The 16,865-nt window shown below is 42.0% G+C and overlaps 1 protein-coding gene across 1 annotated transcript; it reads left to right on the top strand.

The window, feature by feature from the left end:
* The first annotated feature begins 1,946 nt into the window (after nt 1-1,946).
* On the top strand, nt 1,947-5,722 carry RNF6 (ring finger protein (C3H2C3 type) 6). The gene is made up of 3 exons (XM_010005628.1): nt 1,947-2,139; nt 2,706-2,798; nt 4,014-5,722. The coding sequence occupies exons 1-3, from the start codon at nt 1,947-1,949 to the stop codon at nt 5,720-5,722; spliced, it is 1,995 nt and encodes a 664-aa protein (XP_010003930.1).
* Nucleotides 5,723-16,865: the final 11,143 nt, after the last annotated feature.

The raw sequence follows: 16,865 nt of genomic DNA, 5'->3' as shown, positions 1-16,865 counted from the left end.
TCTTTCCCTTCTTTATTTGTCTCCAGTTGTAAGTAATCGGGGAGAGAGGCACTTCACTGTTCAGTGGCATAGAGATGGAACATTTTCACAATAATAGTCATGATGGGTGTCATCAGGGTCATAATAGTACCAACTGTGTGTTGGGAGGGGAGGAATTGCATGTGTTTTGAGGAAACTGGGGTAGTAAGACAAAGAGCTAGCTGAAAAATTTGTGTTTAGCAGTGTGATGAGAAGTGACCTGGGAAATGTGAAGACAGCAGTTCCCTACAGCTTGTGAGGCTGAGCCAAGAGTACAGTAGTAAATTTTAAACCCCCACAAATACGAGGGGAACAGAACATGTCTCAAAGAGCAGATACTCAGCTTTTATTTCTTTTTCAGTTAAGTGAGTTAACGAGCTGGGAGGGAAGTATTAAATACGTGGAAATGCAGTGTTGAGGACGGGAGGCAAATGAGAAGACTGGGGAGGGCTGTTTAGAAGTGCAGCCACCTAAGGGTGGGAAGAAGTAGCATATGGGGTGGAAAAGGAGGAGGCCAAGAATGCATCAGAGCGGATCCCACAAGGAACATAAGAAAGGTATATTAAATGTATGCCTGCTTCTGCTGTTGGCAAATACATTTTCTGATACTTCATATCTGTTGGCAGCATTCATTTACTTGTTATTGAATGTATGTCTAATAGCTGGTTTGGTCTGTCTGTAATCACCTTTCCTGTGAAGACTAATTACTTATTGGGCGTGTGCTGCAAATGCTGTTCTGTGTTTTCCTCATAATTAATACTTGAGATGACTTCAATAAGTTTGTGAATTGACAAAAGAAAAAAAAGTATTTACCCAATAAATTCCTCTCCACGTACAAGCAGGATGGTGCCACATGGTTGCTCTTTTGGCTTGGTGATGTGCTTCTTAGGGAAGCAATCTCCTCTGTCAGGTGTCTGCCTCAGTAGGTGTTGCAGTGTTGACTAAATGAGCAGCCCCGTTGAAAAGATAACACTTCACTTTCTCTTCTTTCAAATTGGATGTTGAAGAACAGGTTTTCTTTAAAAAATAGAAAAGCTGGGGAGTGCTCTGAGAGCTGAATGGACCAGGATTGAGTCCTAACCAGAGAGGTGGTGATGTCACAGAAACCAACAGAGGTGATGCCTTTTTCTGCCACTAGAAGGTTATTCATGCCTTCTGATAGTGTGGTCCCAAGGATTCAGTATTTGGAAAGTGATGAAGAATGGTGGGGTAAGGTATAGCCTGTTGTCTTTGACACCAGTTTTCTGGGGGTGGGTATCCCTTTGCTAGCTAATCCTTGGGATTGGAAAGGGCAAGGAAAATATGCAAGTTCTATCAGGATGTTGAAAGAGTCAGTTCTGCCAAAACTGTCTGTAGGCTTTGTGCTGTGTGAGGGGTAGCACCGACTGAGATACTAATGTCGTCTTAGGTGCCTAGCAGTAAGTGTTTCAAGTGAAAGGTAGTTGTGTCTAAAGCAGTAGCTCTGGTTGTCAGAATTCTACAGTGGGTAATTACAGTCCAATTAGAGAGCAATGTTTTCAGAGATATTTTAGCTTTTAAAATACCCTATATTGCTGTTCACCTGGAAGAAAGGAAATAGATTTTGTTAATTCTTCGACTTTCTAGAGCGTTTAGCAAAAAAAAAACCCAAAAATCTGTCACTGCTTTTTTAAAGTTGCTGTACCAATTGGTATGTCCTTTCAGTGAGTGAAGGGGACTTGTAGAGATATTTTTCAGCAAAGCTGGAAGCAAAATAATTGCATAATAAGCTACACTCTTGACTTGGCAAATAACAGGTAGCTTGGTTCTCCTTAATCCTCTTCAGCTATTAATAAACTAATTTAACTGAAAATGCTGGGGACTTTTGACTACAAAATAGGTAAATTCTTACTGTAATTACTGTGTGTTCTAACCTCTGGTTTTGTTCAGGACAGCCTGGCCTTGTTATTATGGATCGCTCTCGGCACCGCGCGGGAAGTGGCCACGAGCAGGCACCTTCTCGGGAGCGCAGTCACGGTGAGGGCGAGAGGCAGCGACAGCTGGAGCGCCTCAGCAGGGAGGAGGCCTATTACCAGTTCATTAATGAACTCAATGAAGAAGACTACAGGTTAATGAGAGACCACAACCTGCTTGGCACTCCTGGTAAGATGTGAATACCTTCAGTAAAAAATATGCAGTAGGAAGTAATGCTACTGCTGTGACACACTACACGTGGTTGTGTGGCTCAAGGAGCCTTAGGTCTGTGACTCTGAAAAGGTAAAATCCTTAATTTCCCTTCCAAATGTATTAAATGGAGTAAAAATAACAACTTAGATACTAAGGCTGGTGTAAAAACACAGTTCTTTCAAATGCAACGTCTCCTTAAGACAGGTAATATTCAAACCCAAATAATTAACATTTGGTACACTGAAATCTGTCTCTTGTTATGTGGCAATTTTAGGGGCCTCTGAGTTGCTACCGAAAGTTGGCATGCTCTTGGCACACATTCAGCATCTTTTTTCCCCTCCAACTTAGTACCTACTTCTTTTATCTTTGTACCTGCCTTAGAGTCTCACACTAGTGCTGTTTTCTTTTTGGTTTCATTAATTTTACCTTATTTTTTAAGATTTTCTTTCAAGATAGAATGTATTTTTATTTCTGCATGGCTGTGTTGAGGCAGTAGTAATGTCTCTTGTTTAACAGCATGATCAAAATATACATTATTTCAGGGGAAATAACAGCAGAAGAGTTGCAGCAACGCTTGGAAGGGGCTAAGGAGCATCTGGCATCACAGACTGATCTGGATAACAGAGAAGGTGAAGGTAGAACTGTTGGAGGTAAACATTATTTGTTCATATATGTACACATAGTGCATGATGCATAGATATTGTTCTCTACAGATATGGAAAAGAAATGCTGATGGATTTCAGTACCAGACATTTCAAGTCTTGTTTTTTTCATTGTGTCTCTATGGATTGTTTGAAAAGTAAGAGAGGAATCCCAGTTATACGAAAACAAACTTTAAATACTTAATGAAAAATTACTTATGTCAGCCACAAATTACTTACTCCTCTTTTCCTGGTTTCCCTTTGCTAGTAAACTTAATAGCACAAAAATAATTTCCATTCTTATAATTCTTTAATAAGTTTTATCATGTATTAGAGAACTTGGAACAGAGGAGATAATTGGGAAATAGTTGACCTCTCCACTGTGGTGGTTTTTTTAATTCTTTCATTTCACTTTGTTTTAATGGCATGAGGTTTATATTGTCCACTTTCTGTCTTCGCTTCCCCAGCAATATTGACTTAATTTGGCCAATGGTAGTCAGATTTAGGGAAGGAAGAGGCAACGTAGAAACAAAGGTACAAGACTTCTTGCAGCTTTCTTGGAAATAGGAAGGTGATGGAGTAACAAGAGATTAATTTGATCTCTTCAAGGGAAAACCTTCACTGTGATCATGACCACTGACTTTCTTTATACACTTAGTTGGCACTAACCATGACAATGCTATCTGTTATTGAGCTTGTAGCTAGAGGAGATTTGGGAATGGAGCTGTGGATATGGTAGTAGGAAAACGATCTATTTGCACAAAAAGGTCGAATTTGTCAAAACCACACACCGTTTATTCCATGTATGCTTACAGAATACATTTTTTGAAACGTTTTCCAAACGAAGACAAGATCTGTCACACTTTTCCTTGCTTTATCATTGGCCAGGATACCCTCAAATTGATAGCTTAAGTGAGGGACAGGTGCTGGACAAATACAACTAACTTTGGACTGCCTAAATCTGAACACTTTCTCAGAAGAGGCCATCTAATTTCTCTGTGTATCTGCTGGTGAGACAAAAGTTCTAGATTGGTGATGTTTTCACATACAGCATATTTGCAACAAAACTGCATTAGCATAGCGAGATAACTGTCCTGCTACTGAAACGTTTCTGAAGTCAGGGCCCAGCAAGCATGGAGGATTTGGAGTGGCTCGTAGTATCCCGAGCATGCAGTTGTATGAATGTTTGCAATTCTTTGTTTTTCTCAGATGCTGATGTTCTTGGAGAAAACTCAAGTGGTGACTCCTTGCTTGAATGGCTGAACACGTTTCGTCGCACAGGAAACGCCACTCGCAGTGGACAGAGTGGGAACCAAACCTGGAGAGCTGTGAGTCGAACAAATCCAAACAGTGGGGAGTTTCGATTTAGTCTTGAAATCAACATAAATCATGAGCATAACAGTTTTGAAACTGCTGGTGAGGAGTATGTGGGTATAGATAGCAGCAGAATGTATTTAGAAAGAAGACATCAAAGAGCTGTCAGTCCAGTAACCCCACGAACGAGGAGCAGGACTGCAAGAGAGGCAAACAGTGCAAGTTCAAGCACTGCAAGGACCAGGTCTGTAAGAAGTTCTGCAGCACAGAGCTCTGAAGCAGCCTCTCGTCCCATCTCAGGGAGGCTCAGGAGTAGAACAAGGGAGTTGACAAGCCTTTCCCAAAGAAATACGACACATAATAATTCTGCAGCTGCTGGTGAACGAAGAGAAATGCCAGAAAGAGGTAGAGCTAGAACTAGTGTTCGAATGAATACAAACCAAAGACTAGAGATTCTGCGGCTCAGGTCTACTTTAAGTAGTCGAAGCCGCTCTCCACTGCAAAGGCAAGGTGATACTGCTCGTTCTGAGGAACCTGGGCAGAGGCAGGATAGAAATGCACAGCAGGTCAGAAGTCGAAGACAAACAGCTCAGCCTTCTCCACAGCCTGCCGAAGAACAGGCAAGGGGTAACACTCGGACTCCTCAGCATTCCGGTGTAGCCCCATCCTTGGGAATAACTTTGGAAGAGGAGGAAACTAGTAGGCCAGTAGCTGCTGTTAGAAGGCATCCAACAATCACATTAGATCTTCAGGTGAGAAGAATTCGTCCTGGAGAAAACAGAGACCGGGACAGTATTGCCAGTAGAACTCGGTCAAGGGTAGGAATGGCAGAAAACACTGTTACCTTTGAAAGTGACAGCGGGGGATTTCGGCGTACGATATCACGGTCGGAACGTGCAGGTATCCGAACCTACGTTAGCACTATCCGCATCCCTCTGCGTCGGATATCGGAAACAGGGCTTGGGGAACCTTCATCAGTAGCTCTTCGATCAATCCTTAGACAAATTATGACAGGCTTTGGAGAACTGAGTTCTTTGATGGAAACCGAATCTAATTCGGAAGTGCAAAGAGGTGGTCATCACTTACCAGATGTACAATCAGAGCAGAGTCACTCAAGTTCAGCAAACAACAGCAGTGATCCACGTGAGGTTTCATCTAGAAGTGGGCATGTAGTCGAAGGCAGCAGGGAAACAAATGGACAGAGCAATGATCCTCAACGCTATGGTCGCAGTAATGAAATCCAAGATAACAGGCAGTCTCAGGATGCTAATAACCTAGTGGAAAATGGAACACTGCCCATTCTTCGACTGGCCCACTTCTTCCTGCTGAATGAAGATGATGATGATGATCGTTTAAGAGGTTTAACCAAAGAGCAGATTGACAATCTTTCTACCCGGAACTATGGGGATATTCACACTGAAAATGAAATAAGTAAAACGTGTAGTGTTTGCATTAATGAATATGTAACAGGGAATAAGCTAAGGCAGTTACCGTGTATGCATGAGTTCCATATTCATTGTATTGATCGCTGGCTTTCTGAAAACTCCACTTGTCCAATCTGTCGGCAGCCTGTATTGGGGTCTAATGCCACAGACAATGGCTAGAATCACTTATACTGCTCAGTACTCAAGGATTTGCTTCTGCTCTATTTATGATGAGCCAGATGGAATTAATTGACTTACATAGGGGTTTGTTTGTGTTGGGAGTTTTGTTAAATTTCTTTTAAAAGAGTAGGAAACTTGTCTAAATCTAGCAATGTAAATACTATTTTTCTCCAAGTTCAGACCTAGAAGTACACATAGAACCAAATGATATCAGTAAAGTTTATATTTTTTTAGGTAATTTTGTTATGCTAAGCACTTTTGTAAATACAGAAATGCAATAGTTAATCAGTCTTGCTTAATGTAAGTTTTTTTAACAGCGTAATGGACTCACTTTATTTAGATTACAAATTGTTTCACACAGGCTTACCACTGTGTTGAAAAATTAGTGTCTAAATAGCCATTCATTAGCTTTTTGTTCTAAGAACAATTTCTGTTACAGAGAGTCTCTTGCTGGACATGTTTGCTAAAGATATTTAAGTTACTTGAAGTGCTCATTTTAATAGTATATTTTTTTTAACATTGAAATATCCTTTCCAAAAACTTGCATATTTGGTTCTATAAAAAAAATTCTATGGCAGTTTTTGCATGTGGTTTTACACAATGCTTAATGCTGATCAGTTCATATTCAAAAGCAGATGGGTTAGTGACATTATGAAATGTACATTATTAAAGGGTGTCTCTGACAATCGCTGTCTTTTCAATGCAGACAGCAATCACATCAGTAATCATCCCAAGGGGGCATGTCTTACTGAACAGGATATTTGCTCAAAGAATACATGAGCACTGAGGAAGCCTTTTTACTCTTCCAGTTAACTCAATTGATATTCATGGTTTTTTAACTGCCTTAGTTTAAAGAGGGAAATATTTCCTTGACCATTATATTGTCTACAATATGCATGATTTGTGCATCCTACTCAGAAAAAAAGAAAGGCTTGAAGTGGTTTTGTACAGAAATTTAAGGTACACATATATGTCCTCTTAAAATCTGCCTGAGAACCAAATGCCAAAAGACACTAAAAAGGACAAAATAAGCTTCCCTTAAAGTCCCCAAGTTACTGTATAATTAGATATTAAACTTTATACCAATAACTTATAAAGAAATAAAGTTGCAAACTAAAGAACTGAGGCTTTGTGTGAATTTCTGTTACACTATATCCTGTAGATAGGTAAGAATTACCATTCTTGATGTTCAGTCTCAGTTTCCACGTTTTTACCTTGGTTTTCCCCAGCTGCGTAATTGTGTTTCCACAATGTGTGTGAGCTGTTATGGTAGATATAAATGCAAGGTAAAGTACTCCTGGGGCTTCTGGAAGTAAGCTGGATGTTAGAAAATGCATCTTCTGAGCGATGTTCATCTCAGTCCTCAGAAAAAGGCAGAATTGTACAGTACTCTTACATGTGTGTATTCTGAGGGTTAGAAAGAATAACTGAAAGTGAAGAAATCCTGCTGACTTTCTCTGCCTACAGATGGCCTTGACAAATGTGCTTCTGTGCCAGGTGCTTCAGTTAAAACATCTGCTCATGGCATCCTTGAAGGGAAACTATAATATCCTGTGTTAAGTTATTGGATGTCTACCTCAGTTTTGCAAGTGGAAAACTGGTGTCAGGAGTTCCACAGAAGTGCTTTTATTCCTGAAAGTAGCTCTAAGAAATTATCTTATGAGATTTAGATGAGTTTAAGGATATGACTTAAGATTTCTTCTGATGTGATTTGGGCTGCTAATTCTTGCAAGCACTTGACACCTTTATTGAATGCCTCCTGTATTGAAGAGTGAGGAAATTCAAACATGATTATCAGAACTAGCTTATTTTTTGTATTTTTTTTTTTCCTTTGCTCCTGTTAGCTTCTGGTGGTGATTCAAGACAAGATCCTGTATTACAAGGTGATTGTAGCTGAGCTGCTGTGGGAGGATATCCATAAGTACAGTGAGAGCTTTATGTAGAAACTATAGGCTACTGGATAGGACATGCGAAGTCTCCTGTGCTGTATTCCTGTCCTGCTGCATGTGAATTGTCAAGTATTTCTCTTTCACTGGAGGGACGTGGCATTTTTTCCTCAACTTGGCTTCTGTTACCTGAGTTCCTGTGATGTTTCTTCAGTTCTCCATACACACCTCCAAATACTATTTTACTTTGCCTATTTATGTTCCAACAATCATATCTCTGTGTTTAAGAGCCTTGTTAATTTATTCTCCATGCATTTCCTATTGCTTTTTAAGCCCATCTGTTCCAAATCTCTGCAGCTTCCCATTGCAAAGCAATTGGCTTTTGAGCAGCATTTGTATTATACTTGCTTTTTGGTATCTTAAATTATGATTTCTAGTTGCACTGTAAATAACACCTCCCCATTCACTTTGCTAGCATCTCATCTCATTCTCTGTTTAATAACTGAGAAGTCCTAATTAATATCCTTTTACATAGAAACTCTTATAACTAATTGCTCTTTTGAAATGGGAGGACTGGTGCTTGTGCAGAATTCAAGATGTGGATGTACAATATGTCGTGATATCTTCCCTGCCTGTGCAGAGGGATTGGATCTAGATGAATCTTTCAAGGTCCCTTCCAACGCAAACCATTCTATGATACACCTGCTTTTTTTCCTCTTGGTGATCTTCCAAATAATTCCTAAAATTCCGGGTTTGTTTCTGATTGCTGCTCAACACTGAGCTGGTATCTTAACAAGTTCTACAAAAAGATTTCACAGTCACCTCCTGGAATATTAACTGCAAATTTAGACTTGATTATTGCATGCTTCTTTGTGTGTACTATTGTGTGCAGTTTTGGTTTTTTTCTCTTGGATTATTTTGTGCAAGTAGTTTTCTCTGCCCTTTTATCATCCTGCACACCCTGCCTCCTGTGATTTGTCCCAAGTAATTCTGTACCTTTTGCAGATTTTATCACTTGTTTATTTCTTTTTTTTGATCACTTATGTCAGGAGCAGTCAACATGGATTCTCCAAGGGGAAAGCAGGCTTGACCAGTCTGATAGCTGCCTGTGGTGGCATGACTGGCTGGGTAGGTGAGGGGAGGGCAGTGGATGTTGTCCACTTTGACTTTAGAAAGGCTTTTGACATGGTCTCTCAACATTCTCATAAGTAAGTTAAGGAAGTGTGTGTTAGATGAGTGGACAGTGATGTGGATTGAGAGCTGGCTGAATGGCAGAGCTCAGAGGGTTGTGATCAGCAGCACAGAGTCTAGTTGATAGAATCAAATAATGGTTTGGGTTGGAAGGGACCTTAAAGATAATTTTGTTCCAACCTCCCTGCATGGGCAGGAACACTTCCCTCTAGACCAGATTGTTCAAAGTTCCATCCAATCTGGCCTTGGACACTTCCAGGGATGGGGCTTCCATAACCTCCCTGGGCAACTTGTGCCAGTGTCTCACCACCCTGACAGTGAAGAATTTTTTTCCTAATGTCTAACCTAAATCTACCCTCTCCCAGTTTAAAGCTATTACGCCTTGTCCTATCACCACATGCCCTTTCAAAAAGTCCCTCTCCAGCTTTCTTGTAGGCTTCACTAGGGCAGAGTGGAGGGGAAGGATAAAAATCCCTCGACCTGCTGGCCACACTTTTAATGCACCCCAGATTGCCTTTGGCCCTTTGCCACATGGGCACATTGCTGGCTCATGGGTAACTTGTTGTCCACCAGGACTCCCAGGTTCTTCTCCCCAGAGCTGCTTTCCAGCAGGTAAAGCCCTAACCTGTACTGGTGCATGGGGTTGTTCCACAGGTGCAGGACCCTTCACCTGCCCTCATTGAACGTTATGAGGTTCCTCTCTGCCCAAGTCCCCAGCCTGTCCAGGTCTTGCTGAATGCTGCACAGCCCTCTGCTGTATCTATTTCTCCATCTGACTGTCTTCTGTTGAGATATTTAGTAGGATATAGCTTACATGAACATAACTATGGCATGAAAGAAAGCTAAAACTAAAGAAATGTTAAAGATTAATAGCGTTCTTAAACTTAGTATCCTTAAACTGTAGAAAATGTCCTCAGCCATCTTTGGTTGATACCCAATATACATTTTCTGCTGGTCATCGTTTGCTCCAAGGTGGGTGTACAGCTATTGGTACAGGCATCAAGGCAGCTGTATCTCTAGAAGGAGTAAGTAAAATTACTTTTATTGGTGACATTAAGAAAAGTAGTTTATTTTTATGGTAATAAATAGAAAAGTGTGGGTAGACATTTTAAAAATAACAATTTGTTTCAATCAAAATACTAAATTCAGGTCAACTGGTAGCACTAACCCAGAATTTCTCCAGAAAGCCTTGATGTGGAAAATGACCTGGAGGGCATGATTGGACAGGGCACTTGAAAAGAAGTAGAGAACTATCAGGCTGAGTTAATAGGTTTTTCCATTTCTTGCATGTGTGATGCTATCATTTACTTTCTAGCTAATATTATGGCCCTATATGCCTCTCTAATAGTCTCTTCTTTAATAATATATGGTGTAGAAATGGATTCCTGTGTCACCAAATAATTGCAAACTGGGCAGAGTTGTTTAAATTTCATCCCATTCCTCAGACTGTCTCCAACTTACTTCTTCCCTTCTGTATTCCTTAGATATTTTTGTACACCTGTAACAATTTCTGAGCGCTTTTTCACTCTCTCATCTTATGAACAGACTATTTCTGCAGAATACTTTCCTCTGGCACTACTGAAAATTTAATGAGTCGTGGACATGTCTAGGAAGGGGGGCATCACTCCTGGTTTTTACAGTCTCACTTTTAGGGTTTATTGATCACAGAGTGTCCCAGAACAGCTCCAAAATTAACACAGGGGCATCATACTGATTTGGTATCATATTTGTACCATAACAGCTATATTTGCTTTATGCTGCATCAGAACCCTGAAAAGCCAGACCAGAGAACTATGAATCAAAATGTACAACATACATTTGCAGTGCTGTGACCCCAAAGGTTTGCTAGACACTCTAATCTGAATTAACCAAAAATAATGGCTATAAGAAGTTACAACTTGTGCAGTGGCATTGCCATGAGAGGCTGCACAACCTCTCTTGGCTTGCCTCAGTGTCCAGTCGTCACGTTCATTGAATTGCAGAGTTGTTTAGATTGGAAAAAGCCTTTAAGGTCATCAAGTCCCAACGACAACTCTAACACTGCCAAGTCCACTGCTAAACCATGTCCCTAGGCACCACAGCTATATGTCTTTTAAATACCTCCAAGAGTGGTGACTACACCTCTTCCTTGGGCAGCCTGTTCCAGTGCCTGACAACCCTTACAGTGAAGAAATTTTTCCTAATTGTCATGGTTTGGCTCTAGGTTGTCAGTCACACCAGTAACAATAATGCTCTTGATCCCCCCTGTCCCCTAAGGTAGGGTTTTTTAGGGAGAAAAAATGAAAAAGAGGCTTTCTGGGTTGAAAAGTGAAACAAATTAATTATTAGTGATAATATTAATAATTTTGTGGCAGAGCCACAAAAAGTGATTAAGGGAATGGAACATCTCCCTTATGAGGAAAGGTTGAGGGAGCTGGGTCTCTTTAGCTCGGAGAGGAGGAGACTGAGGAGTGGCCTCATCAGTGTTTACAAATATGTTAAGGGTGAGTGTCTGGAGGACAGAGCCAGGCTTTTTTCAGTGATGTCCAGTGATAAGAAAAGGGGCAGTGGGTGCAAACTGGATCATAGGAGATTCCATGTAAACATCAGAAAAAACTTTTTCACTGTGAGGGTGACAGAGCACTGGAACAGACTGCCCAGGGAGGTTGTGGAGTCTCCTTCACTGGAGACATTCAAAACCCACCTGGACACGTTCCTGTGTGATGTGCTCTGGGTGACCCTGCTCTGGCAGGGGGGTTGGACTAGATGAGCTTTCAAGGTCCCTTCCAACCCCTAAGATTCTGTGATTCTGTGATAGGGGAATATATGCATTTGTAAAGGGATGTGCAACACCTGATCCCCTCCCTCCATCCCCAGCAACTCTCACAGACTCCAGGCTGAAGGGGGAGTGTCCAGGTGCATGGACGGGGTCCTTGGATGTTGGCGTGAAGAAAAATGGGAAAAAAAATAGATCCAAAGAGAGGGCAATAGAAGTGACAGCAGAAAAAAGACAGAGAGAAAGGAAACAAAAGCTTGACTTCCATGATGTCTTAACCTATACCGAAAGCCAGATAGAGAAAATACTAAGGGAGAAAAAATGAAAAAGAGGCTTTCTGGGTTGAAAAGTGAAACAAATTCATTATTAGTGATAATATTAATAATTTTGTGGCAGAGCCACAAAAAGTGATTAAGGGAATGGAACATCTCCCTTATGAGGAAAGGTTGAGGGAGCTGGGTCTCTTTAGCTCGGAGAGGAGGAGACTGAGGAGTGGCCTCATCAGTGTTTACAAATATGTTAAGGGTGAGTGTCTGGAGGACAGAGCCAGGCTTTTTTCAGTGATGTCCAGTGATAAGAAAAGGGGCAGTGGGTGCAAACTGGATCATAGGAGATTCCATGTAAACATCAGAAAAAACTTTTTCACTGTGAGGGTGACAGAGCACTGGAACAGACTGCCCAGGGAGGTTGTGGAGTCTCCTTCACTGGAGACATTCAAAACCCACCTGGACACGTTCCTGTGTGATGTGCTCTGGGTGACCCTGCTCTGGCAGGGGGGTTGGACTAGATGAGCTTTCAAGGTCCCTTCCAACCCCTAAGATTCTGTGATTCTGTGATAGGGGAATATATGCATTTGTAAAGGGATGTGCAACACCTGATCCCCTCCCTCCATCCCCAGCAACTCTCACAGACTCCAGGCTGAAGGGGGAGTGTCCAGGTGCATGGACGGGGTCCTTGGATGTTGGCGTGAAGAAAAATGGGAAAAAAAATAGATCCAAAGAGAGGGCAATAGAAGTGACAGCAGAAAAAAGACAGAGAGAAAGGAAACAAAAGCTTGACTTCCATGATGTCTTAACCTATACCGAAAGCCAGATAGAGAAAATACTATGAGAAGGGAATAGTCTGATTAGTTGATCCTGTCTTCAGTCTAGTCTGCTCCCCCGTGGTAGGGGGAGGCTGCAGACATGAGCTTCAGAAGTGCTCTTGGTTGTTATCAGTCCACTGGTGCTGGTAAAAAAAGTTCACTGAAAGAAAGAAAAAAAAAAAACAGCAAAGAGAAAGTTTGCTTCACCCTGGCTCAAATCATGACACTAATATCCAATTTAAACCCCCCTGGTGCAAGTTGAGGCCATTTCCTCTTGTTTTATTGCTTGTTACTTGGGAGAAGAGGCTAACCCTCACCTCACTACAGCCTCCTTTCAGGTAGTTGTAGAGAGCAATGAGGTCTCCCCTCAACCTCCTCCTCTCAGGACTAAATAACCCCAGTTCCCTCAGCCACTCTTCCCAAGACTTGTGCTCTAGACCCTTCACCAGCTTGGTTGCCTTTCTTTGGACATGCTCCAGCACCTCAACATTTTTTATGTTTTTAGATTTCTAGAAATACAAGGAGGGAATTAGTTAATTAGGTGTTTTGTTGTCTGATATACAAGTGAATTATATATGTAGCCTTTTCATCTAAAAACAATAGCTAAATGGAAAATGGAACATGAAATGTGATAGTTTGACTGGAACATACAGGATAGATTATCAGGTTGGTTTTGGCATCAGTTGTCTTGCTAAGCCACAGGCATAATTAAATTATGTTAATATAAATATCACAATAAGGTTTGGCATAAACATCGCTGAATTTCTTCAGCCGAGCAGAGCTGCACCGCCCCCTTCTATTAATATTAGGTGGATTGTTAGTATAAAACATATGTAAACACATACAGAAAGGAACCAGAGGCATGTGTGAGAGGATAGTTTTCTGGTATTAACATGACAATTGGCAATGTGCAAAGTTGGAAATATGAAAGGAGATGGTGAATTATAGTAGGTTATATATCCTGCCACTTCTTGCTTTTGCCTCAGTGGGAAATAACTGCTTTTAAAAGCAGATTCTGCTTCCCCACATCTAAGCTGCTGCTGAAGTAAGTCTGTGCAGTCTTCTAGTAACTACCAAGTGATTGATCAGAGCTCAGCCAACCTGGTGAGGAAATCAACCTGACCACCAGGCCAACTAGAAGTGATGCAGGGGTTGACATGACAACCTACATCCAGGTGAGTGAGCGGTGGACCAGGTTGAGAAGCAGAGTGTGCAATGTGGACAGGAGAAACCTCTTAATCAACAGAAGAGAGTTGAAGTGGGGTAACTACAAGTGTGTACACACAAATAAAGAAGGGCCTACACGCCAGCATGGTGGTGACAGTTGTTACGCCTTCTCTGGAAAATCAGCATCTTGGGTGCCTGTAGACCAGTCCACACAGTGTGGGGAACAAGCAGGAGGAATTAGAGTTCTGTGTGCAGTTACAAAGCTAGGATCTCATCAGGGTCACAAAGAACTGGTGAGGTAGCTCTCACCACTGGAGTGCTGCAATGGATGGATACAGGCTGTTTAGGAAGGGCTATCCAGAATGGTGATGGGGTGAAGCTGCTCTTTGCATTTAAAAGCAGCAGGGATGCATGAGCTCAGACTTGGGATGGATGAGGAACCAGCTGAGAGCCTATGGGTCAGGACTAGTGGGCAGACCAATGTGGTCGATGTTGCAGTAAGTGTCTGCTATAGACCACCTCATGAGGAAAAAGAAGTAGATGGGATGGGACCTTCTTCAGATAACTAGGAGAAGCTTCATGTTCTCAGGCCCTGGTCCCCATGGGAGACTTTTAACTACCCTGATACCTACAGGAAGAGCCACACAGCAGGGTACAATTCCGGAGATTTCTGGACAATTGTTTCACAAATTACAATGAGTATTCTTGACAGTTTCCTCATCCCATCAAAATATAAACTCTGTTTTTTTTCAATGTGCACCCCTGAACAGAAATATTGACATTAAGTTGACTGAGGATTTCTAGGAATTGCAAGTTCCTGAAAAGGCCTTTGAAACCTGAAAACCTGACCCTCCTTTTGAGTGCAGTGACCATACATCAGTGGAGTCTGCAGGATTTTAGGGGAGAGAGAGCAAATGGTAGAAAGCTGTGTTGTCCGATGATTGTAATTCCAGAGCTGTGCACACCCAGCTTTGATCAGAGCAACATACACAACAAAAGAAGTGGACACACGGTGCAGCACTCAGAGATGAGTCTTTAAAATTAAATGTACCATTTGCTCTTCTGAGACACCAGGCAGCTGATCTGAATTCAGCTTGTACACAAACATCGTCAACAATGGGCAAGTACCAAAAGGCATCCTGCAGCCTTCCCTCAGCCTGCTCTTGTTTACAGTGGGAATAGGCTTAGCCCACTTTTGAGAGGTACAAGGTACCTGAAAGCAAAATTTCTTCTGTTTTCTTTCTTTCCCTGGGCTTACCCTGGACTTTGACTATTTTAAATGAGACCTGGGGTAGGTTCACCAAGTACCAGCTCGGTGCGAGTTGCTCCTTGGCATTCACACTTATTCCATAAGGTGTTTATCTCAGTACTAAATTAATCTTTAGTGTAATGTAAAATTGCCTGAAGTCCAAGAAAGAAATGTACACAATAAACCAAAGAAAACACAGCTTTGATTTTCTTTTACAGGTTGAACAGCTATAATGGAATATGAGGTCACTTTCTAGTATTATTTTAAGAAGTCCTTTATAAGGATCTAACTTCAGGCATTTATGAAGCAAAGTCAGGGGAGGAATGTCAGACAGATATATTATATCTCTTACTCCTGCTTCCAAGAAAAGCACTTTATTTTTTTTATCTTGAACCTTTCTGTCTCATCTTTATTATTAAACCTTCATATAGGCCAGTTCCACTATTATGTATTTCTTGATGCAACATTAGTTCTACTGTGCTGAGCATTTGCCATATCTTATGCAGCCTGTAAGCTATTTTTGCAGTTCACACAGGTTTGAGCTACATCAGTAATGTCTCACCCCTTTACCTTCAAGCATGTGTGCTCAGGAAAGCATACCATGGTGCTATTTTAGTACACAGGTCTTGCCCTTGGCTGAGCGAGTGGTGCATGAACAGAGCACTTTGGTTACTGGCATTTCTTTTTCTGATTCACAAACATGTTTTGCATGCAGTTTATTCCATTTGTTCAAGGTGAATGGTGTATATATAAACATCTAAAGAATGGGAAATGCCAATATGTGCATGAGCATACAATTAGTGTGTAGCACTAACATGAACATGCATACAGTGAGAATAAAGAACCATATTCATTGTAGGTTATGTCCTGTGTATTTGTGTGTGTATATATTAAATTCTGCAGGAAAAATAATGTTATCACAAGGAAAAAAATATAAACTTCATAGTGTAGTGACTATTAGAATTACTGCATGTCTGGGTTTGGGTTCCTTTGTGGGGCTGCTTTAATCTGTCATCATTTAGACACTACAGTTGGGGGCTCTCTCCAGTATCATGACAGCTGAGACCTTCTTCCAACTTAGGTCAATTATATTCTGTTTCTTTAGTTTGTTTTTCTTGACATTTTCTGTGAGATGTGTCACTGAAGGAGAAACCCAGGTTTGAGGTTATTTCAGGTAAAGGTCTCTAAAATTTTGGCTTTTTTTTTTTTGTTTGGTTGGGTTTTTTTAAGGCACCCCCAAGTCCATCTCCCCGCTGCCCGGGCTTGCTCGGGACCGAACCTCCGCTTCCAGGAGGGAGCCGGCAGGAGAGGGCGCCAGAAAACCAGGAGCAAGCTCCGGCCTGAGCACCCACCCCTCTCAAAAGAGGGAGACGACCCGGGAAAACGGCCCTGGGAGGTGCGGGGTGCCCCGGAGACCGAGGGGGCCTCGCTGCTCCTCCCTCCAGCCGCGACTCCGTCTGAAAGGGAGGGGGAACAACATTTTTGGGAATACAAGGTTTCCCTTCCTGCTCCGCTGGTCCCGCGCGTTGCCGGGCAAGGGCAGCGCTGCCGGGCGGAGGGAGCACAGCACCCTCTCTGGGGCTGAAAACACTGATTTGGTGAACATCGCCTTAGCTGGACGCTGCTTCTGAAATAAACACAAAACAAGTGCATTTTAAACAAGACTGAGCAAAGCCAACCGGAAGATCAATTGACCGCTATTTTGCTGGCGTAGCTTCCAGGTTCCTTCCGCTCTTCACTCCGGCCTTTGCACGCTGAACAACCAGCGGGAGGAGGCGGCAGGACCGGGGCGGGAGCGGCCGCAGCGCCCG

This window comes from Chaetura pelagica, unplaced genomic scaffold, assembly GCF_000747805.2.
Source record: "Chaetura pelagica isolate M959 unplaced genomic scaffold, ChaPel_1.0 scaffold269, whole genome shotgun sequence".
NCBI classification, from domain to species: domain Eukaryota; kingdom Metazoa; phylum Chordata; class Aves; order Apodiformes; family Apodidae; genus Chaetura; species Chaetura pelagica.
Note: the sequence above shows the minus strand (reverse complement) of the source record. Positions and strands in the feature narration are given on the sequence as shown.